Consider the following 27002-nt stretch of genomic DNA (forward strand, 5'->3'; position numbering starts at 1 on the left):
ATTTTGGAGGAAAAACACAGCCCCGACCAGTGAGCTTTTCCTTCCTTCCAGGGCTTGAGCAGATAGGGCTTCCTCCTTGACGCCCAGTGCTGCCCACATCCTCCCTGTCCCCTCGGTGTCAGCTGTCCCTAATGTGCCCTGGGCTCCAGGTCTGTGCCCGGGTGCCCTGCCTGGCCCCTGTGCTGCCTCTCGGTGACCACATTCCTGCAACCCCGTGACCACAACAGGGGACATTACACATTCCTGGCCTGGCAGCCAATGGTGTAAAAAAGAACAGAATGTCCCAGGGTCCCGCCCAAGCTTGAGCTTCACCTGGGCCCCTCCCTGGCCTGGACAAGGTAGGGGGTGGTAGCAAGGAGTCAGGAGGGAAGAGGATGGACCAGGGGGGAAGGCAGTGGGGCCAGGATGTGTTCCCACTTTATCGAGGAAGGAGGAAACTTCAGATTACCCCTTCTTCTTCTGCAAGACCTGGGGGTGAGGCTGACACAGGGGTGCCTTTGGAAGGAGTCCCCAGGGAGGGAAACTAGCTCCTAGAAGCCCACTTGGGGCTTCTTCCCCTTGATCTCCTGCCAGGGAGGGGAGAGTCCATTCAGGGCTGGCTCCCTCCCCATCACCCTCATCTCTTTGCCGCTCCTCCAACTCTGCCCTCCCTCCCGGGCCTCCATTCTGTCCTCCTCCATGGATCTCTCTTTTTCTGCCTTCTCTGTCCTCCTGGTCTCCCCGGCTTTAGTCCCCCTCATCCTGATTGGTTCTTTTTCCTTTGTTTTGCCCTCCTGGCTTGGTGTTCAGGATTTCTCTCCTAGTCCATGATCTCTGGCCCTCCCCTGTCCATCTGTTTCTGGTCTCTTTGTCTGTCAGCACCATTACTTTTCTGGTTGGGGGGCTCTTGCCTTCTCCAGTCCCGGGGAGTGCAGACTCCCCGGGGACCTGCACTCAGGAGCCTTCCACCCTTTGGAGAACCCTTAGCTCAAACTCCTCCTTTGCCCCTCCCCCTGCCCTGCTCACCTTTAATTGAGATGCTAATGAGGCTTCTGTTGCTTCCATCCCAGCCTGGCGGGCGGGCTCCCTAGCCAGGCCGCTGCACCTGTCAGGTGAGGGGGAGGAGAGGCTCGCCTGCCAGATTCAACTGGAAAGGAACCAGTCCCAGTCCAGCCACAACCTGGGAGCTGGGAGCAGGAGGCAGTCCAGACGTCCTGGAGGCCTTTAGGCCGTGGGACAGAGGGAGTCAGGACACAGTCCAAGGCCAGGGCCAGAGACACTGGAGAGAGCCCACCCAGACTGAGAGGGGGCAAGGTGGGGAGGAAGAGGAAGAGGCAGGATCTGAGAGCCTGGCACACAGACAGGAGACCGGCAAGGAAGAAGAGAGCTGAGAAAGAGACCCAAAGAGAAGCAGAAAGGATAGAGAGAGGGGGAACACGAGTCAACGCTGGGACACAGAGGTCCTGCAGGAAGGAGACTAAAGACAGGGCAGACTGATCTCTGAGACAGAGAGGGAGGTGCTGGGACAGGACCCCAAAGGCATCTTCCCGAGGAAGCCCAGCTACAGCTCTCTGGCCTCGACTCCTGCAGGTCAGCCGGCTCCTGGGAAGGTGGAGGGAGTGAGGGAGGGGCGGAGAAGAGGGGGCTCCCAGCGGGGTGTGGGCCTGGCCAGGAGCACCGTCACTCTGGGTCAAGATGATGAGGGGGGAGGCACCAGGGCTCAGAACTTCAGCACTGACCGCTCCCCCATGACCCTCCAAGGCTCATGAAAGGAGAGCAGCGTGAGGAGCAGGGGCCGGGCCCCGAGCCCGCGGTCCCCCCGCAGCCCACAGAAGAGGAGGAGGCCCTGATCGAGTTCCACCGCTCCTACCGAGAGCTCTTCCAGTTCTTCTGCAACAACACCACCATCCACGGCGCCATCCGCCTGGTGTGCTCCCAACACAACCGCATGAAGACAGCCTTCTGGGCCGTGCTGTGGCTCTGCGCCTTCTGCATGATGTACTGGCAGTTCGGCCAGCTGTTCGGGGAGTACTTCAGCTACCCCGTCAGCCTCAACATCAACCTCAACTCCGACAAGCTTGTCTTCCCCGCAGTCACCATCTGCAACCTCAACCCCTACAGGTCAGTCCGCTGTTGGGGGGCAAGGCTGGGCCAGAGCGGGCAGGGGCGGACCACACATGTGGCAGGAGGAGGGGGTACTCCTGTCCCCAAGGAGATAGGGACTCCCTGACTTGATGGGCTGGGGGCACTGGCCAGCAGGGCCCTCGCACTGCCACACTGCTTATCCACAGTGTGGTTGTTGGAGCAACAGTGCCCTCCCCTTCTTGTCCCTTCTACCTCCCACGGGTGGGGGGGAGTGCTGATGGAGGGAGATGCGGCTACCCTGAAGGGCAGGGTAGAGATCATTCCTGGCCCTTCCCCAGATTCCCCAGAGTGAGAGGAGGGTGAAGAACAAGGCCTCCTCCACCTTGAGAGAAGAATGTGGTGGAGAGGGGAAGCTGCGGCAGGTGCTGCGGGTCGTGGGTGGTGGGTAGGAGCTGGCAGGCCTGTCTCTTGGTGTTGGTATAGAAGGGGGAGTTTGTTTTGGAGAAAGTGACGTGGGGGTGGCAGCCAAGCAGTTCCAGAGCGCTGAAGCTGGGGTGGAGCCAGAGGAGAAGACCAGGACAGGATGGAACCCAGCCCCCTGGTCCTCTGTTCCCCCAAAGACCAGGTGACCACTGAGGTGCTTTCTAGCTCACCTACCCAGGTGCCTGACTTTTAAGTGCTGGGTGTGTCTTGCAGTTTTGGGTTTCATGGGTGTTCTTTGCCAGCTTTTCTCCTGGAAGCTGGAGGGGATGGTGACCACAGAGAAGAAAGGAGGGCGGGGCTGGGTGTTTATATACACCTTTTATTTGTGTTCATTCACTGGGTCACCTTTGCTGGCACCTGGAACTTGCCCCCACACAATGTGAGGCCCCGGGCAGATGGGATCACTCATTCATACAGTCTTCCCCAAAGGCAGGTAGGTTCAGGGGGCCAGAGGATAAAATAAGATGAAAGAGACAGGTGGCACAAATAACAGCAGGACGAAAAACAAAGGAACGAGCCAACCCCCAAAACCAAAAACACAAGGCCGAGTGAGTGATCAGTCCAATAAAGACTGTGAGAGTCATAGTCTCTGCCTTCAGGGAGTGTAAGATTTATGGGTGCCTGCGGGGTGACCGCACAGAGTGTGTGTGTGTGTGTGTGTGTGTGTGTGTGCCCCATTACGGATGATGGAGATTGGTCACATACTAAGGGTGGGGGCCCCCCCATGCATTCTGTTTGTGTCCTAAGGTGTGTCACGGACCAATAAGGGTTGGGACGTCCTGTGCCCCAGAGAAAACACTGTGGGCCATTCCAGGGATTGGCCTCCATATGCCCTCCTGGCGAAGGGCCCATTTCATGCACCAGCCGCTGCTAAGTACTCTGCAGTACCCCCAACTCCCCCACCAACCCCATGAGGCAGGGACTGTTATTATCCTTATTTTACATTGAAGGAAACCGAGGCAAAGACAGGAGAAGGCCACCGAGATAGTGACCTAGCTGTGACTCACCCTCTGGTCACAAACCCTTGCCTCTTCTTAATTCCCTAGGTGCAGGACATGGAATGGATGAAGTTTGTAGTCAGACATTTACATGTCATTTCCTGGCACTCCTTCCCCTCCCCCTGCCCGAGGTCAGCCTCACTTTTCCTCCTTAGTGCCCATGGGCTTTTGCTTCTCTTCTTCTTGACCCTCTGCTGCTTCCCTGCCCTGATCTTTCCCCCACTTATTCCCCTTCACCCCCTTGGGTCATGGTAGACCACTCCGAGCCAGCAAGGAGGGGAAGACGGGCAGATGGGAGGGACCATAGGCTGGGTAGCAGGCTCGAGATAAACACTTGTGCTTAGAAGACACAGGTGCGAGACAGAGAGGGCCAGGCTCCATCTTTTGAGGCCTGTATATTACCTAAGGTTCTGCAGGGGCTGGGGTCATGGGTAGGGGTAATGGGCAGGCCACGAAGAAGCCCCAGGGATTGAGACCAGAGCAGCAGGCTGGGAGGCAGGTGTCCACAATAGAAAGAATCTCTCTGGCATGACTGACTGATGGCCTCAGGGCTTAGTGGAGAGAGTGCGCCCCGGGACAGGAGGGGAGTCTGGGAAGGCCCCCCAGCAGGGGGAACAATGTGGACCTCCTGACATGGGCTCACCCCTGTGCTGTGTGCTTTATTTATTTTTTTTTAAAGCTTCTTCTTTTTTTAAATTTGAGAGAGAGACAGAGATAGTGAGAGAGATATTGAAAAAAAGTGTGAGTGGGGAGGAGAGGGAGAAGCAGGCTCCCCACTGAGCAGGGAGCCCCATGGCTCCATCCAGGGCCCTGGGATCATGAGCTGCAGGCAGATGCTTAACCAGATGAGCCACCGGGGTGCCCCTGGGTGCCTCATAAAGGACTGTCTCATAGAAACTTGGCAAGTCTGGGTAAGACATTATTATTATTTCCCTTTGGGAATGGAGGTGATATGATTTGAGTTAGTAAACTGAGCACTTTGAACAAATAATAAAGAAATAACGACAACACTAGCTAATACACGAATTCTATAGTACTTAATGTGTGCCGGTACGTTTTATGTGAAATTATTTAATTCTCACAAAAGACTTCTGAAGTCGGTACTAGTATTAGGCCCACATTATATATGAGGAGCTGGAGGCCCAGAGAGGTTGAATAACCTGCTGGAGTCACACAGGCAAACAGTCACCCTGCCACACCCACCCACCGACCCACCCCACTGAGCAGCCAGTGCATCTCAGGTTACCGCTGAGTCACAAACCCAGTGTGTTTGATTTCAAAGCTCTTTCTCCCTCTGCACTTTAAGGAGGAGCCTGGTAAAGTGCCACAGGGTTGCAGGCTGCTGGTGGGGTCCTATGAGGAAGAGCAGGAACAAGATGAGGGGTACTTGGGGCGCCTGGAATGGTTCAGTTGGTTAGGCGTTAGGTGTCTGTCTTTGGCTTGGTCAGGATCCCAGGGTCCTGGCGTTCAGCCCCATATTGGACTCCCTGCTCACTGCAGAGCCTGCTTCTCCCTTTACCTTCCACCCCACCAGCTCATGCTGTCCCAAATAAATAAATAATTAAAAAAAAAAAAAAAAAAAGCTGTGGAGCGGCAGGTGCAGGGGACAGGCCAGATGCGTGATCCCTGAGGGAGGAGGTGGAGACCAGTGGACAGGACAGAAGAGCTGGGGAGAGAGCAGAGTCAGAGCAGGGGTGCCCATAGCCAGCAGCCGGATGTCCCTGGCCAGCAGAGACAGAGCGGTCCTAGGCTGCTAGGACATTTCCAGAAGAGGGGGCAAGGGGCTGAAGACCTTTCATACTAAGCAAGGAAGCGCTAAGAATCCGGTGTGAAGGGTCAGCCAGAGCAGTTCCTTTCTTTCTTGGAAACAAAGGGTTTTTCTCACCTGAGAGAGAGCCTGTCATATCCATATCGAGGGAAAACAGAGCCTGAGAACATATTTTTCATCTAGTCCCAGGAGGGACTGAGGCTGGACCTAATGCAGAGCTTGAGATTCTCAGCAAAGGAGGTCATGGGATCCTTTCCCAAAGATGGTAAATCCCTTCCCAAGATTGTGCAGGGGTGGGATGAGGAGAGGGGTAGTTCCCCAAAGAGAGACGCTGTTGGTGGGGAGGGCTCTGAGCTGGGCCTTCTATATCTAACCCTGCAGGGTCTGGAAATCAGGCTTTGTGGGTCGCAGTCTGGGCAGGGACAAGAGCCCAGACTCTTAGGACTGCCCTCCTCGGCCCCCAGTGATGGGCTTCTTCTCGGGTCAGGACCCTACCCACCTCTGTAACAGCTGTCCTTTGAAAGTACTTCCTTAGGGGCACCTGGGTGGCTCAGTTGGTTGAGCATCTGCCTTCGGCTCTGGCCACAGTCTCTGGGTCCTGGGATCGAGCCCTGTGTCGGGCTCCATGATGAGCTTGGAGCCTGCTTAGGATTCTCTGTCTCCCTCTCTGCCACCCCTGCACCTGTGCACCCTCCCTCTAAAAACAAACCAAACCAAACCAAAACAAAAAACCAAAACTTTCTTCCTTAAATAGAGCTGCAGTTGACCTCGTTAAAACTTCTAGCCTCTGCTTCTGGTTCTGTCTCTTTGAAGCAACCCTAAAGATACCTTCTCCTTCACCCACTGACTAGGACAACAGCACTTGCCTGCAGCTTGCAAAGTCCACCAAAGTCCATCAGATTCGGATCCTCCTAACAAGCTCCTTAGATAAGGAAGGAGAGTCTTCTCTACCCCATGCCCCCCACCCTTGCCTCTGCAAGTCAGATGGGCAAACCGAGACTCTGAGAACCTACGGGCTTTGCAAAGGTCGCCCAGCTGTTAGGCAGAGGGGCCAGGATTGGAATCTGCTCTTAGGCTCTACCACAGAGTTCCGTGGTGGATAAGCAGCAGGCAGGGCCCCCGTGTCTCCGTGGCCTGCACTTCTCCACCAAGATGGGATGAAGGCCTAGGCAAATCCAAGGCTGCCCAGTGAGAAGGGCTCTCCCGTGAGAGCAGTGAGAATAAGACAACAGCAGGAGCTACACAGTGCCTCCTTGGCCGGGTGTTTTTCTCAGGACTTTTCCTGTATTATTTACTCCCCATAATAACCTGATGCCGCAAGTACTATGAATAGTCCCATTTTACAGGTGGTGAAGCAGAGGCACAGAAGATAAGTAACTGCTCCAAGACAAACCATCTAAACTGTGGGCAGGGCTCAGACATCCATCTGCAGAACGAATAGAACTTAGTTTCTTAGTTTTGGGATGAAATGGTTTCTTGAGCTTTCAGTCCCTGGCCTTCCCTCCTCAGGACAAGCATTCGTTTGGGAACATGTATTGTTCTTAAAATGTTGCAGCCGGGACTGAGTTGAACATGCAGTCTGAGAGCTCAGAACTGATTCTAGAGGGGCTGACTCTGGCTTCACAGGGGCGGTGGTGGGGCTCACTGCTGAGGGGCTGCTCCAGGGCACCTGCCTGTGAACACAGTGTGGTGAAGGCTGAGTTCCCAGAGGTGGGGTGTGTGTGTGTGTGTCTTGAAGGGTTCTATCAGGGCTGTCTGTTCCCAGCCTGCTGGGAGGCAGGTTGGGGGTGCTGAGATTTGGAGGAGAATGGGGCTGAGGAAGGGGTCAAAGAAAGGGAAGTCAAGGAGTCTAGGTGGTCCCTGGAGGACAGAGGGAGGAGAGTAGGTCCCCAGATGCACACTGACTAGAGAGGAAGCTGGTGAGTTTCCAGGGCTCATCCTGCCTAGTGCCTCCGGAAGGCTGAGTGCAAAGGTTCTGCTAGGGTCCTCCTGGGGGTGGGATGAAGGCCTAGGCAAATCCAAGGCTGCCCAGTGAGAAGGGCTCTCCTGTGAGAGGAGGCCACCCAGGGGAAAGAGGGAGGGAGGAGCGGCACACAGGGAGGCAGCAGGGATCTCAGCCCCTAAGCCTCTCAGTCTCCCTGCTCCTGCTAGTCTATCCTGAGCAGGAGATGAGGGTATGGAGGGGAGATGGCCAGGTGCTGAGAAAGGAGATTTTGCTCCCCATTCTCCAGTGCTTCTGAGCCCAGAGGCAGAAGTAGTGGGAAAAGCAGGGACCATGAAGTCAGACAGGCCTGGGCTCAGATCTTGGCTCTGGGACTTCCTTGCTGAGTGGTGCTGGAGAAGCTGCCCGGGTGATGGATGGTCCTCAGTTTCTTCAGCTGTCAAATGGAGAGAGTAGTGTCTGCCTGGATGAAATGTGGGAGGGTGTGGGAACTGGGTAGTGACCATGGCTGGGTAGGAGGTCAAGGTTTGAAGTCTGGACTGTTCTGCTGAAGCCCCCATGTTTGCATTCTTTATTCCCTCCTCTGCCCTGCTCTCTTTCCAGCGCCCTCCCGCTTGCAGGATAAGAACTGATGTCATTAGCGGGTTTTACTCCGCATCACTTCTCTTAGTTCTAGCTGTCAGCCGAAAGGGAGGGAGGGATTTATTTTCTGAAGGGGGAATTTGGGAATGCTTCTCCCTTCCTTAAACAACTCCCCATCAACCAAAAGGAGAGAGGCAGACCTTGGGGGAGGGAGTGTGTTTTCTGTGGAGCCTGGCCTCTTCTGGAGGTGGGGTTGGGGTCTCATCAGAGACCTCTCTGGAAGAGGCAGGAAGGAGCCAAATAGGAAGGGGGACTGTCAAGGGGGAAACTGGCATAGGGACAGCCTGGAGCTCTTTGGGGAGGAGCAGCGTGGCTGGAGAAGGTGCTAGAATTTCTGAGTCGAAGATGAGGGTGAGAGAGTGTACAAGGCAGAAGATGGACGCAGAGGAACTTGAGCCAGCTTAAGGGGGTGTGGAAAAGGAATGCTCAGCCAGAGATGTGGTGGCATATGTGACAATAACTCCAGCCAAGGTGGCAGACCTCGATTCTTCCTATGTGAATGGGAGAGAGACGGTTGCGTTTCTCAGGCTTCGGACTCCTGTCCGTGTCTTCCAGATACTCAGTGTCCTGTTCATTTCGTGTCACTGAATATTTTTTTACTTAACCCCCTGAGACCTTCACGTGGTATGGAGATCTAGTGTTATGCCCCTTTTACAGGTGGGGAGACTGAGGCTGGATTCAGAAAGAGTGAGTTACTTACCAACATGACCCAGCTGGAAGTGTGTGTTGGGAACACCAGGACGTACATCTAGTTAATTCTGGGTTCAGTGCTCCTTCTGGGGCAGCTTGTCAACCTCCTAAAATAGCCAGCTCTGGCAGGGAAAGAGTGGAGGACAATAAGATGGCAGGGGTGCTTTCTGACCCGGTTCCTGGCTGGGTAGACTTGAACAAGGCACCTGCCTCAGGTTTTTCACCCGCGAAAAGGAATGACAATAGTATTAGCTGACAGTGGCCAGCAGTTTGCTGAATTATACTGAATATTACATTAAATTATGTCCTTTCTAATACCACAGCGCCTGGCTCAGAGTAAGTGCTCAATAAAGACCAGCCGGTTCTGCCATCCTTTGAATTACCCAGTCACAAGCAAGTCTCTGGGAATGTCAGACACACACCTCTGACCTGAGCTACATTTTCTGAAGAGGGGCAGCTGGGGCTGATGCCTGGGGCTCGGCCAGATAGACTTTATGAAGGAGGGAGAAACCGAGCCTAGTGGAGGAGACAGTGAGGGTATGGCCTAGAGACTGGTTAGGGCCCCTGGGGTTCTTATAAAACAACCTTGTTTGGGCCCCACCCTTTCCCACGAAACCCCAATCTCTGGCATTACTCCTGACACACACGTATTTGACCTCTTCTCTTCGCTTCTCTTCCCTTCCTCTCCTCTTCTCTCTCCTTCCTTCCTCTCATTTTTTTTTAGAGACAGAAAGAGAAAGGGTGAGTGAGGGGAGGGGCAGAGGAAGTGGGAGAGAGAGAATCTTAAGTAGGCTCCATGCCTAGCCTGGAGCCCAGTGTGGGGCTTGATCTCACCACCCTGAGATCATGACCCAAGCCAAAACCAAGAGTCAGATGCTCAGCTGACTGAGCCACCCAGGTGCCTCTTGACTTTTTCTTTAATTGAAGTATAACTGGGCACCTGGGTGGCTCAGTCGGTTAAACATCAGCCTTGGGCTCCAGTCATGATCCCACAGTCCCGGGATGGAGTCCCATGTGGGGCTCCCTGCTCAGTGGGGAGTCTGATTCTCCCTCTCCCTCTGCCCCTGTTCCTGCTCCTTCTCTCTCTCAGATATACATAATTATATACATACATTATATACATATACATTTTATATACATATATACATACATGTGTATGTATGTATATATTATATATGTATATAATCGATATACATGTATATGTATATATGTATACATATACATATATAATTGTGTATATATATACATATATATAATTGATATACAGTAACATGCATAAATCTTAAGTTCTCAAGGAAGTTTGACTATCAAGATCCTGAACATTTCCATTATCTGGTGGCCCTTTGAAGTCCATTCCTCTCCCTTGCCTACTGTCATTCTCTTACTTCTGTCACCATCAGTTAGTTTGACCTATTCTCGGATTTTTTAAAGGAAATCACATTTTTTTTTTTTTGGCATGTGTCTGGCTCAACTTACTGATTACTGTATTTCTGAAATTCTCCCATGCTTTTTGCCTCCTTTTATTGCTGAGTAGTATTGATGGACACTTGGGTTGTTTTCAAGCTTTTTGCTCTTATGAATAAAGCTGCTATGAACATTCACGTACAAGTCTTTATGTTTTCATTGTGCTTGAATGAATAGCTATGAGTGGAATCGGGTAGAATATCCGGAAGTGAAATTGCTGGGTCATAAGGTAGATGGGTGTTTAACTTTGGTAGTCGAGGGCTACCAAGTGGCCCTCAACTGTGCCATTATAGACTCCCACCAGCTGCAGCTCCAGCTGCTCTCCATTCTTACCGGCATTTGACATTGTCAATCTTTTAGGCTTAGCCTTTTTTTTTTAAAGTAGGTCCCATGCTGGGTGTGGAGCCCAAAGCATGGCTTGAACTCAGGACCTTGAGATCAAGACCTGAGCTGAAATTAAGAGTCAGATGCTTAACTGACTGAGCCACCCAGGTGTCCCTAGGTTTAGCTTTTCTAATGGATGTTAAATGGTGCCTCATTCTTGTTTGTTTGTTTGTTTGTTTGTTTTAGAAGTTTGCCTTTCTTAAAATTTATATTTTTGTTGAAGTGTAGTGAGGACTAATTATGTTGAACACCTTTTCTTTCTTTTTTTTTTTTAAGATTTTATTTATTTATTTGACAGAGATAGATCACAAGTAGACAGAGAGGCAGGCAGAGAAGAGAGAGAGGGAAGCAGGCTCCCTGCTGAGCAGAGAACCCAACACAGGACCCTGAGATCATGACCTGAGCCGAAAGGCTTAACCCACTGAGCCACCCAGGTGCCCCTGTTGAGCACCTTTTCATGTGTTTAGTGACTATTTGTGTATATCTTTTGGTGCATTTTTACTTTTATTGTCTTTTTCTGGATTTGTTTTTGGTTCATTTAAAAACAATTTGCCTTTTTATTGCTGATTTGTAAGAGACCTTTATATTGCAGGATAAGGCCTTCCTAAGGTGTTTTAAAATTTATTTTACTTAAATTCAATTAATTAACATATAGCATATTATTAGTTTCAGAAATGGAGCTTAATGATCCATCAGTTGCTTCCTTAGATATATATATGTGTGTATATATATAATATGTATAATACATATATGTATATATACACACACATATATTATATATGTATATAATATATGTATATGTATTATGTACATATTTTTTTAAACCAAAAAACATAAACTTAAGGTCATGAAGGTGTATCTTCGATGTTTCCTTCTAGAATCTTTCTGCTTCTGAATTTTATGTTTGGGTCTATGATCCAACCTGATTTAATATTTGTGTATAAACTGAGGTGGAGGTTGAGTTTCCTTTTTTTTTTTTTTTTAAATTTTTTGTTTTTCTTCTCAACATAGCATACATCTGTTTGAAAAAATTATTTTCATTAGGTTTTGTCAAAACTCAGTTGACTGTATATGTGTGAGTTTATTTCTGGACTTTATTCTGTTCCCTTAATCTATTGTCTATCCTTACATAAGCACTGCCCTTTTTTGCTGACTGAGGCTTCACAGTGAGTTTGAAGTCAGATAGAGTTAAGGACTCCAGCTTTGCTCTTTTCCAAAATTGTTTTTGAGGGATGCCTGGCTGGCTCAGAAGAATATGGGACTCTTGATTTCAGGGTCTGAGTTTGAGCCCCACATGAGGTGTAGAGATTACTTAAAAATAAATAAATAAACTTAAAAACAGAATTGTTTTGACCACTGTACATTCTTTCCATTTCCACAAACACCTTAGAATCAGCCTGTCGATTTCTTCAGAATGTTTGCTGACCCATGAACTCATGTAACTCCCCATTCATTTTGGCCTTTGAGTTCTGTCAGCATGATTTTCAGGATAAAGCTCTTGCCTACCTTTCATTAAATTTATTCCTGGTATTTGATGTTGTTTATTTTATTTTATATGGTGTTGTTTTGTGATTTCATTTTTCCATCTTTTTGTTGCTATTATCTAGAAATACAGTGAATTTTTGTACATTGGTTTTGTATCCTACAACCTTGTTGAATTTATTAATGTGTGTTTTGTTTTGGTAGATTCTAGCCCTAAGGCACTGCTATTATGGACTTTCATGATGGAGAGGGTAATAGGGCCTGTACGGGAAGGAATGTGATGATTTACACTGGACAGTGTTTAACTTCTGGTGTTTGGGCCCCACCCATCACTCATTAAAACTGAGTCTTTGATGGGGAGGGGCCGTGTGTGCGACATCTGTAGTTTTAAAGTTCCTGGGGAAGTTTAGAAGTGCAGCTCAGCACCCCTAATTTAGCAGGTGCTAGGTGGCAGATGGGCCCAAAGGCCACTTCGGGGGGCCCGGGGGGCCCGCGGGGACCCGAGTGGGATGACCCGCACACCGCGGATCCCAGGGAGCGTGTGGGCGCAGGACGAGGCCACACCCTGTCCCTGCTTTGGAAAAGGGCAGAGGAGTTCCGGGCTCCCCTCTCCGCCAGGGCGAGTGGGAGGAGAGCGCCCCCCAGACAGGCGCCTCACGCCTCTCCCTTCTGATAAACAGGCCGTAATAACGCCGTCACCGCTGAGGCTCATAGTCGCCTTCACTGCCCCCGCGGAACACCTTGTCTACACCCCCACGTCCCCCGCCCTCCGAGAGAGCCCTGGGGCCACCAGAGCTATTCCCCGCAGGCTTCTCCTTGATGAACCGACCTCACCGGTTTCGGGCGAGGAAACTGGGGCCCTCAGGGGCCAGGGACTCGCGCGTGGCCGACCCCCCAGACCGACCCCCTTCCCATCACCCCTTCCAGGGACACGCAAATTAAAGGGGAGCTGGAGGAACTGGACCGCATCACCGAGCAGACGCTGTACGATCTGTATAAGTACAACTCTTCCAGCACCGTGGGGGCCCACCCCCGCGGTCGTCGCGGCCTCGGGGAGACTTGGCCGCACCCCCTACAGCGCCTCGCGGCCCCGGCCCCGCCCTCCCGGGCCCGCCAAGCCCGCAGCGCCAAATCCATTGTGCAGGACAACAACCCCCAAGTGGACAGGAAGGACTGGAAGATCGGCTTCCAGCTGGTAAGGCCCCGCCCCCTGAGCCCGGGAGGCCCCGCCCTCCGCCCCGCCCCGGCGCCCCGGCCCCGGGGCCGCCGGGTTCCTCCTGAGCCCGGGACCCGCCTGCCTTTCCGGACCAGGCTTCAGTTGCCTAGCGACGGGAGGCGGGATCTTGTCGGCCAGCAAAATACTTTAATTAACTAACACCTTTCTGTGTGCGGGCTTGTGAGGGGGGGGGGGTCTCCTCGCCCCGGCCTCTGTGGGAGCGTTCCAGCGGCCGGAAGTCAGCTCTGTTGTGAAAAAAGCACCTTTCTGAATTGTCAGTCCCCGCCGGTGGGGCTCAGTTGGGACCCACCAGTAGGGAAGTGGGGCTCTGCCGGCCTAAGAGAGGAGGAGACAGGAGAAAGACTTAAAAAGATTGTTTTAATAAAAAGTAAAATGGACAATAAGCGGAAGTGGGGGAGTAACAGGAAAGAAGAGAGACCCTGTTTGGGGAGAGTGGACCATACAGCCAGGAGACCTGGGTTCTCGTCCTAGCTCAGTTACTAGGGCAAACCTCTTGATTCCTCCGTCTTGCCATCGGTAAAATGGGGAGACGAATGCTTGCTCCACCCTCTTGCAGAGGCTGTAGAAATGACCCACAAGGTGTGTACAGCTCCCCTTCTCCTTGGCCAACCACTCCCTTAAGCCCCTGCTTTCCTGGTCCATTCTCCTCCGGGCTTCAGCTTCTGTCTGCCTTCTGTTCTAACCCCCTCCTGGCTCCCCACCCCATCTATTAGCCCTGGGGACCCCAGACCACTCCATGTTTGACCTCAGCCTGTCCTGCAGCCTGTCCCCTGCTGCCGGCCTTCTGACACTCTGTGGTCTCTGTGTCTAGTGCAACCAGAACAAATCGGACTGCTTTTACCAGACTTACTCGTCAGGGGTGGATGCAGTGAGGGAGTGGTACCGTTTCCACTACATCAACATTCTTGCGAGACTGCGAGACACTTCTCCTGCCCCGGGGGAGGACATGCTGGACAACTTCATCTTCGCCTGCCGCTTCAAACAGGCCTCCTGCAGTCAGGCGTGAGTCCCTCGTGCCTGCCCTCCGTGCTCCCCACAGGGTCTCCTTCCCGGAGGCCAATCTGAGGCTCGTGTGGGCGGCACCCGGGGAAATGCAGGGAAATGCTCACATGCAAAGAGGAGAGAAGGGGTATGCACCTACCTCGCTCAGGTCCAAACCTCTGTCCTGTGGATTATCCTGCAGGGGTTCTTGGTCTGAGTGAGGCAGCCTAGTAGGGATGCCCTGGAAAGGCTGGATGGGGTTGAGGTCTGGCTTTCAGACTCCCATGGCTGGAAGCTTGCATCTCCATTTTTCTAAGGCCTGTTTGTCACTAGCCCAAAACTCAGAAGTGCCTGGGAGGTCATCTTCTCAGAGGAGGTGGACAGTAATGGTTTGGTGGAAATAGCATGGATTGAATCAGGGAGTGAGCCTGAGTCCCTGCTCTGGCTCTGTAACTTCCCAGCCAGGTGACTCAAGGTATTTGATATCGCTCTGCAGAGAGCGTTTCTTTGTTTATAAAATGGGGGAAAAAGAGATCCATTCAATGTTCATTCAGCAAATACTGTTTACTCTCTGGGCTGTGTGCCAGTCACTGTTCTAGGATACACCAAATAGGAAAATATATATAACTTTTGGCCTCTTGGCATTTCTATTCAAGCCATCTCCAAGTTCATGAGATAAGTGTGAGGGCATTTTATAAACTGCAAGGAGACTTGGGTCGCATCACCCTTGAACTCCAACAGATAGATGTGGCTTGCCCTAGGTTTCCAGGGCAACCCTAGCTAAGGATCCTTCCCACTCCCCTGCAGTGCCCGCCAGGCATTACCTGGGTCAGAACTCTAGTCATTATGTCCTCGCAAAGAGGTCGTGGCAGGTGGCAGCCTCTGGCCCCTCCTACCCCTGCCTGTGATTTATAGTGTATTCACAGAAATGTGCAAGCCTGATCTAATTTTAGAACATTCTCCTCACCCCGAAAAGAAACCCTGCACCTACCAGTGGTCACTCCCCATTCCCTCCCCTCCTCCACGACCTTGGAAACCAGGAATCTACTTTCCATCTATATGTATTTCTTGTCGTGGGCATTTCGTATACATAAAATCATATTCTATGTGGCCTTTTGTCTCTGGCTTCTTTCACTCAGCATGATGTTTTCAAGCCTGTCCATGTTGTAGCATGTATCAACACTTCATTCTTTTAAATTTTTTTTAAAAGATTTTATTTATTTGAAAGAGAGAGTGAGAGAACACAAGCAGGGGGAGCAGAGGGAGAGGGACCAGCAGAGGGAGAGGGAGAAGCAGGCTCCCCAATGAGCAGGGAGCCTAATGTGGGGCTTGATCCCAGGATCTTGGGATCACAATCTGAGCCGAAGGCAGACACCCAATGACTGAGCCACCCAGGTGCCCCTATTCTTTCTAATTTGAAATTTTATTTATTCTTTAAAATTGTTACTTATTTATTAGAGAGAGCGAGCGAGCATGAGTGGGGTTCTGGGGTGGCAGAGGGAGAGGCAGAAGCAGACTCCCTACTGATCAGGGAGCCTGGACCCTGAGATCATGACCTGAATTGAAGATAGATGGTAAACTGACTGAGCCACCCAGGGGCTCCCGCCCCCAACCTTTTTAAAAAAGATTTATTTATCTGTTGCGGGGAGGGGCAGAAGAAGAGGAAGAGAGAATCTTCAAGCAGAGTCCCCACTGAGCATGGAGCCTGATGGAGGGCTCGATCCCACCACCCATGAGAGCATGACCTGAGCCAAGGTCAAGAGTTGGATGTTCAACTAACTGAGCCACCCAGGCGCCCCAGCAGTTTGTTCTCTTGTTGGCTGGGTAATACTCCATTGTATGGCTAGCCCGCATTTTATTTATCTGTTCCTCAGCTGATGGACATATGGATTGTTTCCGCTTCTTGACTATTACGAGTAACGTGGTTATGAACATTTCTGTACACTTTTTTGTAGGGATGAATCTTTTGATTTCTCCGAGGCATCCACCTGGGAGTGGAATTGCTGGGTCATAGGGTAATTCTGTATTTAACGTTTTGAGGAACTGGCAGACTGTTTTCCAAGTGGCCATCATCCCAGTTTCCATTTCCCCAGCAGTGTATGAGGGTTCTAAACCCTCCCCTTCCTTCATTTGCTACCATCTTTTTTTTTACTTTATAACCTTAATAGCAAACTTATATAGCTCTTCCTAAGTGCTAAGCCTCATTCAAAGGGTGATTTCATCCTTACCACACCCCTGTGAGGTAAGTACTGTTATCATCCCTGTTTTACTGAAGGGGAAACTGCAGTACAGAGCGGTGAAGTAACTTGATGGGTCCCACGGCTCCTGCTTGTTCAAGCTGGGGTTCACATGTGTGTAGTTGAGTTCCGAAGTCTGTGCTCTTAACTGCCCCGTTCTATTGCTTCTCATAGATTCCCCTATTGTGCTGGATGTATCTCTCTTTTTTTTTGCAAAGTGTGATTGAGATGTATGTGTAAGGGGTGGTGCCTCATTTCACCTTTTTTTCTTAAAGAGTTTATTTATTGGAGAGAGGAAGAGAGGGTGAGAGAGAGAGAGCATGGGGATGAAGGGATGAAGGGGCGGAGCAGGCTCCCCCTCTCCCTGAGCAGAGAGCCCAACGCAGGGCTCGATCCAGGATCCTGGGATCAGGACCTGAGTCGAAGGCAAACACAGCTGACTGAGCCACCCAGGCGTCCCTTGCCTTTTATTTATTTGTTTTTTTAGTAAGCTCTATTTTAAGGTGCATCCTTGTTGTTCCATCTAATCTGTTGATTCCACCTGCCGCATAGAGCCCGTGGTGGGCATCCACAACGTCGTACCTGTCTGTCCCCTCTCTCCCCTGAGCAGGGCTCATAGGCCTTCCAGGACGGGCCTCTGTTCACTTCCGGAGCCTCTTCTTTCCCTCCATGAACCCAGCCTTTGCTCTGGAAATGCTGGCTTGCTAGCACATCCCAGAATGGGCACCCATCTTTCACATCTCTGGGCTTTTGTTCTTTAAGGCCAGGGGAATATTCCAGATCATCTAGTTCCAGTCTCCTCCTTTGACAGACAAGAAAAATAAGCTTAGAGAAGATGACTTGCTCAAGGCCATCCCAGCAGGACCTGGCTCATTCCTGCCCTGGGTGCTGACCTTCTTCCTCTTAGCTCTGTGCTCACTGCTGGTCTCACGGTCTCCTCCAACCCTGTTCGCTCCCAGTTCTCCACTTCATTTTTTGGCCCCTGTTTATTAACCATCTTCTCTATTGTCTGTATGCCAGGAACTGTGCAGTTAACCCAGAGATGATACAGAGATGAATGTGATGTGACCCCTGTCCTCAAGGAGATCACAGTCCAAATAGGGAACTAAGATACAGATACATGAAAAGCTAGGGACACTGCCAAAAAGTCTTCGTAATGCAGCACAGTGACACCAGAGAGGTCACAAGGCCAGTGAGGTCAGGTGGCCTGGGGGGAGGAGACTGGACTAGAAGGTAGAGGACCCGTTTTTGAGTCTCAAGTTTGTCATCATTGTTGGTGTGACCTTGGGCAGCTCCTTGACCTCTCTGTGCCCTGGCTTCCTCTTCTATGATGTGGGGATGATCCCTTCGATTGGTAAGAGTGGCTTAGGGAGCATGGGTAAAGCTCCCAGGGTGTGCCAGCACATAGTAGGTGGTCAGGAAACCAAGGTCACCGAAAGTTCTCTCTCTGATCCCCTACACTTCCCTTTCTGATCCTACTTTCCCTCCTCCTGGATAGGAATTACTCTCACTTTCATCACCCGATGTATGGGAACTGCTACACTTTCAATGGCAAGAACAGCTCTAACCTCTGGATGTCTTCTATGCCTGGGATCAAAAATGGTAAGCCATTCCTCATTCCCGCCATCCCTGACCTCTGCCTCAGGGCTTCCTGCAGCCCTGCTCACCCACACTTACCCACCTTGTGCTCATGTCCTAGAGATGCTGTGTACCTTTGGGCTCCCCTATAACATGCCTGTCTCTATCCTGGAGGAGTCTTCTCTGTTCTTTGTCCCCCTTGGCACCACTGGGTCCACTCCAGGTGTGCTAGGAATCCCCGTCCCAATTCTGCCTGCCCCACCCCTCCCCAGTCCAGTCCAGGGGTTGCCAAATCCCTATGTAGGTCTTCCTGACCCACAGGAAGGCCCTCCTCAGGAGCAGTAGAGACCAGGCAGGTGGGAGAGGGGGTTTCCATCCCCTAACACATCTCCAACTCCGCCCCAACTTTGCCCCCTCTGTACTCGCAGGTCTGTCCCTAACACTACGCACAGAGCAGAATGACTTCATCCCGCTGCTGTCCACAGTGACTGGGGCCAGGGTCATGGTCCACGGGCAGGATGAGCCTGCCTTCATGGATGACGGTGGCTTTAACTTGCGGCCTGGCGTGGAGACCTCCATCAGCATGAGGAAGGCAAGGGTGCTGCCGGGGAGGCATGCGAGGGGAGAGCCACAGGTCGGAGAGAGCAGGAGAATTGACTCAACAGCCCGAAATCCGTAGAGGGAGATCATGTGGGGTGGGTCTGGGGCTGGTGGAGGTCTTCAAGGAGCAGCGTCGGGGACAAGGGGTTGGAGAAGTAGGGAGCCAGTGTCCTTGAAAGTATCCCTGGGATAGTTGTTGGGGGCCCCTGGGGGTATGTTTGGAAATGGCCAGGCAGACAGGAGGGGCTGGCTGGGTAGGAGATATAAACCCTCTGGGCTGAGGGAAGACAGAGAATTCAGGAAGGGGCCTGGGCCACTGGCTCTAACTGAGAGGCTCTGACTTCTGACCTCTGACTTCACTGTGCATGCGGGTACGCAGGAAGCGCTGGACAGGCTTGGGGGCAACTATGGTGACTGTACCAAGAATGGCAGTGATGTCCCTGTGGAGAACCTTTATCTTTCCAAGTACACACAGCAGGTGAGACCAGCCTGTTTCTATGGCAACCATCTCCCAGTCCTGCCCTGTAGGTCAGTTGAAAGTTGGAGGGGTATATTTGTGTGTGTGTATGTGTGTGTGACAGGTGGAGAGAGGGGTTCCCTTCCCTGCTGTGTGGAGAGGGCAGGCCTGAACCCCCTTTCCCATCACCCTCCTCTCCTCCAGGTGTGCATCCGCTCCTGCTTCCAGGAGCACATGATCAAGCAGTGTGGCTGTGCCTACATCTTCTATCCACTGCCCAAGAATGCAGAGTTCTGTGACTACAGGAAGCACAATTCCTGGGGTGAGCCTGCAGGGAGCCCCAGTCTGACCCTGGGCCCCAGCACTTTCTTGGAGTGGGAGTGAGCGCTCCCCTCTGGGACCCTCTTGGATGCTAATTCTCTCTCTCCCCTGTGTTCCAGCCCTTAGACTCACCTCTCGGTTTCCTCTCACTCTCTCTCCTCTATCCCCATTCCTCCCTCTCAATTTCCCTCTTTGCATTCTGGCTCTGTTTGTTTATAGAGAATTGCCCCATTTAAAAATAACTTGCAGCTGGGCGCCTGGGTGGCTCAGTGGGTTAAGACGCTGCCTTAGACTCAGGTCATGATCTCAGGGTCCTGGGATCAAGTCCCGCATCGGGCTCTCTGCTTGGCAGGGAGCCTGCTTCCCTCTCTCTCTCTCTGCCTGCCTCTCCATCTACTTGTGATTTCTCTGTGTCAAATAAATAAATAAATAAATCTTTAAAAATAAATAAATAAATAAATAAAAATAACTTGCAGCATAAAGAAGGAAAAGCACGTGAGGAAAGTCTTTCTGAGGTCCTGAGGTCCCAGTGCACACTTTGCCTATAGCTTCCCCACCTCACTTGGCAGGTGCTGGGCAAGGCACAAGACTGCTCACTGGGTGCTGGAGGAAAATACTAGAAGTTATATGGATCTCTCCATCTTCTGTTCTGTATATGTTTTATAATGTACCTAATGGATCAGTTCTCTAGTAGCAAGTATGGAATTTATGAATCAATACATAGAGAGTTACTTATTTAAGATTTTTTTAAAAAAGATTTATTCATTTATTTGGGAGAGAGAGAGAGAGAGCACGCCCGCACGTGCACATGGTAGGGGAGGGGGAGGTGCAGAAAGAGAGGGAGAGAGGAACCCAAGCAGACTCCTTGCTGAGTTCAGAGCCTGATGTGGGGCTTGATGTCCCAACTCTGAGATCACCACTTGAGTTGAAACCAGGTGCCCCAATTTAAGAATTTTTTTTTTTACCTACAGGAGGGCACAATCAAAAAAGTTTGGAGAGCTCTGAAATCTCCAGGTTTAGGAGTAGACCAATCCCTGTTCCTTTCTGTAACTATAGTTGAGTCATGCTGCATGGAAGCTCTGTACTAAGAAGCTGAGAGAGAAAGAAAATCCCAAACAAGAAACTAGAAAGTAGAGGGTTGGCAGTCCTGGGGCACATGCTGTCACCTGGTTCCACTGACTGGTCCTCCTCCCCGGGCTCCCCTGGGCCCAGCTCTCCTCTCACTGGTGGCTGTGCTGGAGGAGGTGAGCCTCTGCACATGTGAGGGGACCCTGGAGGTTAGCGTCTGCCTCCTTTGGTTCTGTCCCTGTGGATCTTTCTGCCTCCTCCCTTCCCTGGGTGTGCTCCCCACAGGTCTCTCCCCCTGCCCTGTAGTTGGGAGTCCCCGCCTTCCTGTTCTCCTCTCTCCTACCTTAGGTCAGAGCACACCAGAGCTGGAGGGAAACTCAGGGTCCATCTGGCCTCACTGTCTCCTTTCTCAGATGAGCAAGCCAAGGCCCAGGGGGAATATGTGATGTGATGTCCCCGTCCCATGTGCAGAGTGGGGACTCCCTGCCCACTGCTCTTTGCTGCACTCAATGTTCTGAGTGGCTGTGAGTTTGAGGATCTGGGAGAGAAAGTAACAGTGCTGATTGCTGAGAAGCCAGGAGGGTAGGGGAGAGGAATGGGGGAGTGGGGGGAAACATGATCTGCTGTTCCCTAAGGATCTGCTGTTCCCTAAGGATTCCCGACTTCCCAGAGGAAGTGGCCCAGCTGCCCCCCTGCTTTGCCTTTCCAGACCTACCCCCCCCCACGCCCCCGTCCTGGCAGACCGGGATTTGGGTCAGAAATGGACGACTTCCAGAACGGGCAACTGAAAGTAGCAGGAATGACACAATAACCTTACTTAGAACTTGGTAAAGAGGGGAGAAGGGGGATCTGTAGAGTCATCTTCCCAACCTTTTTTAGGTAACAGCTTATTGAGATCATTTATCTCCCATTTAATTCACCCATTTGATTTTAGTATAGTTTTAGTTTTCAGTATACTCACAGAGCCATGCGGCAGCCAGAGTCAACTTGAGAACATTTCTATCACTCCCGAAGGAAACTCTTTTTTTTAAAGTTTTTTTTTTTAAAGATTTTATTTATTTATTTGATAGACAGAGATCATAAGCAGGCAGAGAGATAGGCAGAGAGAGAGGAGGAAGCAGGCTGCCCACTGAGCAGAGAATCTGATATGGAGCTCCATCCTAGGACCCTAGGGTCATGACCTGAGCCGAAGGCAGAGGCTTTAACCCCCTGAGCCACCCAGGTGCCCCTAAAAGGTTTTATTTATTTGTTTGTCAGAGAAAGAGCACAAGCAGGGGGAGTGGCAGGCAGAAGGAGAAGCAGGCTCCCCGCTGAGCAGGGAGCCCAATGTGGGGCTCCATCCCAGGACCCTGGGATCATGACCTGAGCCTAAGGCAGATGCTTAATGGATTGAGCCACCTAGGTGTCCCCCCAAAGAAACTTTTTACCCATTATCACTCTGAGCTCCCCATGTCCTGCACCCACAGCCCCCTGTCCCAGCCCAGGAACCACTAATCCACTTTCTGTCTCTACAGATTTGCCCATTCTGGACATTTCATGGAACCGGAATCCTATACTGTGTAGTCCTTTGTGACTGCTTCCAGTATTTATTTATTTATTAAAAGATTTTATTTATTTATTTGACAGAGCTCACAAGTAGGCAGAGAGGTGGGGGGTGGGGGACAGGCCCCATGCTGAGCAGAGAGCCTGATGTGGGGCTTGATCCCAGGACTCTGAGATCATGACCTGAGCCCAAGGCAAAGGCTTAACCCACTGAGCCACCCAGGTGCCCCCGCTTCCTGTATTTAGCGTATGATTTTCCAGGGCCGTCCACGTGGTGGGATCTAGGGGTACTGGGTTCCTTCTCAGGGCTGAAGAATAGTCTATGGTACAGCTTTGTCTCGTGTGTTTACCCGTTCATCAGTTGACAGACACTTGGCTTGTTTCTATGTCCTGTTTCTGTTTCGTGTGTGAACATGTGTTTCAGTTCTCTTGGGCATATACCTAGAAGTGGCGTTTCTGGGTCATATCGTAACTCCATGTTCGACATTTTGAGGAACTGCCAGACTCTTTTCCAGAGTGGCCGCACCATTTCACGTTCCCAGCGGTGAAGAAGGACATTTCTAGCTTCTTCACATCCTCCCAGACACTTACTTATTTATTTCTTTAATGGCCATCCTGGTGGGTGTGAAGTGGCATCTCACTGTGGTTTAAGCACGTGCTTCTTACACAGTTGTTCCCAGTTTTCTTTTTGACTTTAAGATTTTTGTCCATATCCTAGTCATCTTTACATGGATGTGTCCTGGGTTGTATTTGGGTTTGGGTTTTTCTTTTTTTTTTGGATTTAAAAAAAAAAAATTTCCTGACTTAGCTTAATTTCTTTTTTTTTTTTTTAAGATTTTATTTTTTAGTTGACAGACAGAGATCACAGGTAAGCAGAGAGGCAGGCAGAGAGAGAGGAGGAAGCAGGCTCCCTGCTGAGCAGAGAGCCCGATGTGGGGCTTGATTCCAGGACCCTGGGATCATGACCTGAACCGAAGGCAGAGGTTTTAACCCTCAGAGCCACCCAGGCGCCCCTTTAGCTTTATTTCTTAAACAGTTTTTGGTGCCTCCACTTGGGTGGCATTGCTATAATGCAACTTGGGATGTGGGTACCCACATATCTTGGGAGACCGCTTGGATCTGGGGTGAAGAAGGTGGAGGTGCCCCAGGAAAATGGGCACATCTCTGCACCCACAGGTTACTGTTACTATAAGCTCCAGGATGCCTTTTCCTCGGACCGCCTGGGCTGTTTCACCAAGTGCCGGAAGCCATGCAGGTGAGTGTCTCCTTCCCCTGGGGCACGGGTTGGGCAGCTGGCCACTTGGCTGGGGAGAGTACAGGGTACTTGGCTAAGCCTTTGAGTGGGGGACCCTCACCACAAGCACTGAGCTCCTTTCTCCATCTCCAGTGTGACCGGCTACCAGCTATCTGCTGGTTATTCACGATGGCCCTCAGTGACATCTCAGGTAAAGTGGGGAAAAGGGGATGTGTGTGTGTGTGTGTGTGTGTGTGTGTGTGTGTAAAACTGTGGTCTTCTCTGGGTATGTATATAGATGTGTTTGATGCCACACCATACTCTGTAAGCCTGAAGAATATGGGATGACCCCATTGACACCCCCATTCTTTTCCAGGACTGGGTCTTCCGGATGCTATCCCAACAGAACAATTATACTATTAACAACAAAAGGTCAGTCCAGCCCTGATCTGGCTGGGGAACGGAGTCCGTGGGAGGAAAAATGAGTCTAGGAAGAGGATGTGATCAGGGGAGGGTGTTTATGAGGGTCTGAGAAGTTAATCCATTGCCATTTCTTCTACCCTCTCCTCGACTCCAAAGAAATGGCGTCGCCAAACTCAACATCTTCTTCAAGGAGCTGAAATACAAAACCAACTCCGAGTCTCCCTCCGTCACGGTATGTCCTTACTGAGTCTGTGATTCTCTTGGAGGTCTTAGTGGGTGGCTGTGAGGGAAAACAAGGGGGTGCCTCTGGGGGGCCAAAGGGGTCTAGGCTTTGAAGGTAGGGGAAAAGGAAAGGAGAGGGGACAAGGATGAAGGTTGAGAAGGTTGGAAGAAGGGGAACTTGGACAGAAGAAGTCTCTGGGTACGGCAACAGGGAAGGGTGTGCCAGATGGGTATGACTTGGACAGAAGGGGTCCAGGGAACCACCAAGAGGCCGAAAGGGGTGGGTGTGGGCCTCGTGGAAGGAGGGATGGGGCTCTTCTTCCACCTTGGCCCTCATGGTCAGTGTGCCCTTTTCCCTTACAGATGGTCACCCTCCTGTCCAACCTGGGCAGCCAGTGGAGCCTGTGGTTCGGCTCCTCAGTGCTGTCTGTGGTGGAGATGGCTGAGCTGGTCTTTGACCTCCTGGTCATTACAGTCCTCATGCTACTCCGGAGGCTCCGAAGCCGCTACTGGTCTCCAGGCCGAGGGGGCAGGGGCGCCCGGGAGGTGGCCTCCACTCCAGCCTCCTCCGTCCCCTCCCATTTCTGCCCCCACGCCACATCCCCCTCCTCATCCCCACCAGGCCCTGCGACTTTCCCAGCCTTGACAGCCCCTCCCCCTTCCTATGCCTCCCTGGACCCCTGCCCATCTCCATCCAGCTTGGTGAGGACCAGCGCCTCGGCCTGTACTCTGGGGGAGCCCTGAGAGGGAAGGAGAGTGTCCCCCTCCACCCAAGGCAGGCGCTTCCCCTGGTGGGAGGGGGAAGGCTTGGCAGGATGAGAGAAAGTTTGGGGACTTCCTCTCAGAGCTGCCCAACTGCCTTTGGTGTGGGGGAGGGAAGCAGGATGGGAAAGGGGCTACAGAAATGGCCAAGGAACCTGCCCGGAATGGCCCTGTCTCCTGCCCTGTACCCTCTGGTCCTGCCTTGAGAAGACGCTGATTTCCCTTCTCAAGTGCAAACAAGTCTGCCTTTCCCTTGGATCAGCCAGGCCAAACTTGGAGCTTCGACAAGAAACCTTCCCTGGAAACCGCTGGCGACCGGAAACAAAACACAAGCAAGAGAACACAAAGGCATGCACATTTCCTACCCAGCCCCAGGCCTGGCCTCGCTGCTTTCCAGTAGACACGTTAGCACCTCTTCTTGAACTTGAGTGGGGAACACCACCCAAAAGCCCCCTTTGTTAGTTCTTGGGCAATTCCCCTTCCCAGGGCAGGGACTGGAGCAGACCAGTGTAGGAAAGGCTTGGCCATTCTTAGGTGGCCCCAGGACTCTTCCAGTCTCATCTGCCCTACGTCCCCACGGAGCCATATCCCAGTGCCTCTGCGTCCTTTATACCTCTACATATTTGCTCCAGTTCTCTGCTCAGCCTGGAAGCTTTCCTCACCATCTGGAGAATTCCTGCGCATCCCTTAGAACCCTACTCTGACACCACTACTTCTGCAAAGACTGCGGTTCCTTCTTGTCTTCCCCAGAGTTGATCACTTCCCTCTCCCCTGGACTCCCGTAGCACAGCATAACATCTGTTTTAGAGCTGATGTTGCCTGATGTTTAGAGCTGATGATGTATGCTTTCTTGTTCCTTTGTGCCTGCCTCCCCAACTAGACTGTGGAGCTCCTTGGGGTCGGGGACAGGGTCTTGTTCATTTACGTATCCTCAGGGTCTAGCCCGGTGTCCAGCTTAGAGCAAGTAGGCAGGCGCTCAATAAATACTTGCTGCATAAGGAATGTCTGGAGAGCTGTGCAGGGGCACCATTGAGGAGGTCGGGAGGGGACACAAGTCCTTGGGTCACTGCCCAAGCTTGTCGGAGGTCCCAGGGTGGGGCGAGGGGACCCTCCAAAGCCCTTGGCTTCACAACGGAAGCAGCCATTCTTCAGGGGTCTTGGCAGAGACCAACTGTACCGCCAGCTCCTCTGTGGGCATCACTGAGCACCTGCTAGGTGGCCAACACCATGTTAGGGTTGGATGGCAAAGCCATGGTGCTGTCCCCCTTAGGACACCTACTGGGCAGTGATTGGGATGACTCACCCTCGTCCACTGTTGGAACTTCCTTTCCCTCCCCAACTTTACTTACGTCATCAGTCATCCACCTCTCCAACTGCTAAGTGCAATTGGAGTGACTCCGCACCCAGTCTCAAGATAATGCCCTCACCTGCCCATCTCCCCATCAACTGCCCAGTAGTTTGTTAGGAGGGGTGGGGTGTGGGGGAGGATGAGACACAGGCCAGTTCGAATCTTCTGGAACCTCCAAGCCTGGTATATTCTTAACCTCTCATCACTGCAGACAGCAGCAGCAGGAAGCCTTGTGCTTGTATTAAAGGAGCAATGGGGATGTGAGTGGAGCCCCGGTTTTTGGAATCCCGGTTCCTTCCTCCATTCTAGCATCAGACCCGGAAGCCGGAAGTTACTCTTCCTCATCTTCGAGGACAAGTCCCTGCTGCCTTGGTCTTACCCCTCTCAATTACAATCTTCCCTGTCCTGAGGAGCCAGGGGAACCTTGGAGAAGGAGGGGTAGGCCGTGAAAGGAACGGAGAGGTAGAAAAGGTTGTGACAGGAACTGACGTGAGGACTTCAAACTTCCCTTTCCTAGACTTGAACTGATGAGGGGAAAATGGTGGTGTCACAACCTCTGTTTGAACCCTCAGGTTCAGCCTGTCTTTGTCTTTGCTCTCTGGGCCTTTCCTCTCCCAGGCCCCAGACCCTCTCCTCTGGCTGCAGGACAAAGCCTGGAAGAGAGTGATCAGCTCCTCCTCCCCTCCCCCCACAGCCCACAATGGAGTTTCTCTTGGCCCACTGCCTTTCCACCCTGAGCTGTTTATCTCTTATCTGTACAGACCCTTGGACCCCAGGGTTAGGAGTCAGAATGGGTGTCAGAGAAGAAAGTCTTCAGGTTGCTTTCTTTTCCTTATTGATTGGCAGGTGAAGTGACTTGCCCAAGCTTCTAATTCTTACAGAACCAGTGAGGTCTCCTGCTATGACACATCCTGGCTCCCTGTGAGACATGGAGTCATGTGATGGGGCTGGGGCTGGAACCCCAGTCACCCAGACTTGGAGCAGTGTCCTTTTGATCATTCTGCTGCTACTGTGTGTGTGTGTGTGTGTGTGTGTGTTTGTGGTATGTGTGAGACACACACACACACACACACAC

The 27002-nt window shown here is 51.7% G+C and overlaps 1 protein-coding gene across 3 annotated transcripts; it reads left to right on the forward strand.

Moving 5' to 3' along the window:
* The first annotated feature begins 344 nt into the window (after positions 1-344).
* SCNN1A (sodium channel epithelial 1 subunit alpha) lies at positions 345-25577 on the forward strand. Of its 3 annotated transcripts, none has more exons than XM_013063583.2 (13): positions 345-474; positions 1741-2100; positions 12845-13112; positions 13966-14156; positions 17871-17974; positions 18379-18542; positions 18930-19028; positions 19212-19329; positions 23115-23193; positions 23326-23383; positions 23549-23604; positions 23752-23827; positions 24181-25577. In XM_013063583.2, exons 2-13 carry the CDS (start codon positions 1745-1747, stop codon positions 24559-24561), a joined length of 1950 nt encoding a protein of 649 aa, XP_012919037.1. In that variant the 5' UTR covers positions 345-474; positions 1741-1744; the 3' UTR covers positions 24562-25577. The 3 variants fall into 3 exon arrangements, with proteins under 3 accessions (XP_012919037.1, XP_004766774.1, XP_012919036.1); XM_004766717.3 differs by lacking the exon at positions 345-474 and adding an exon at positions 481-1569; XM_013063582.2 differs by lacking the exon at positions 345-474 and adding an exon at positions 481-1091.
* Positions 25578-27002: the final 1425 nt, after the last annotated feature.

This window comes from Mustela putorius, unplaced genomic scaffold (assembly GCF_011764305.1).
Source record: "Mustela putorius furo isolate JIRA1106 unplaced genomic scaffold, ASM1176430v1.1 tig00003988_pilon_pilon_pilon, whole genome shotgun sequence".
NCBI lineage: Eukaryota > Metazoa > Chordata > Mammalia > Carnivora > Mustelidae > Mustela > Mustela putorius.

Bases quoted from the DNA above. Each gene is read 5' to 3' on its own strand.
- SCNN1A (XM_013063583.2), top strand. From the start codon at position 1,745: ATGAAAGGAGAGCAGCGTGAGGAGCAGGGGCCGGGCCCCGAGCCCGCG. The intron at 13,113-13,965 runs GTAAGGCCCCGC...CTCTGTGTCTAG, and splicing joins GGAAGATCGGCTTCCAGCTG to TGCAACCAGAACAAATCGGA. The intron at 23,194-23,325 runs GTGAGTGTCTCC...CTCCATCTCCAG, and splicing joins AAGTGCCGGAAGCCATGCAG to TGTGACCGGCTACCAGCTAT.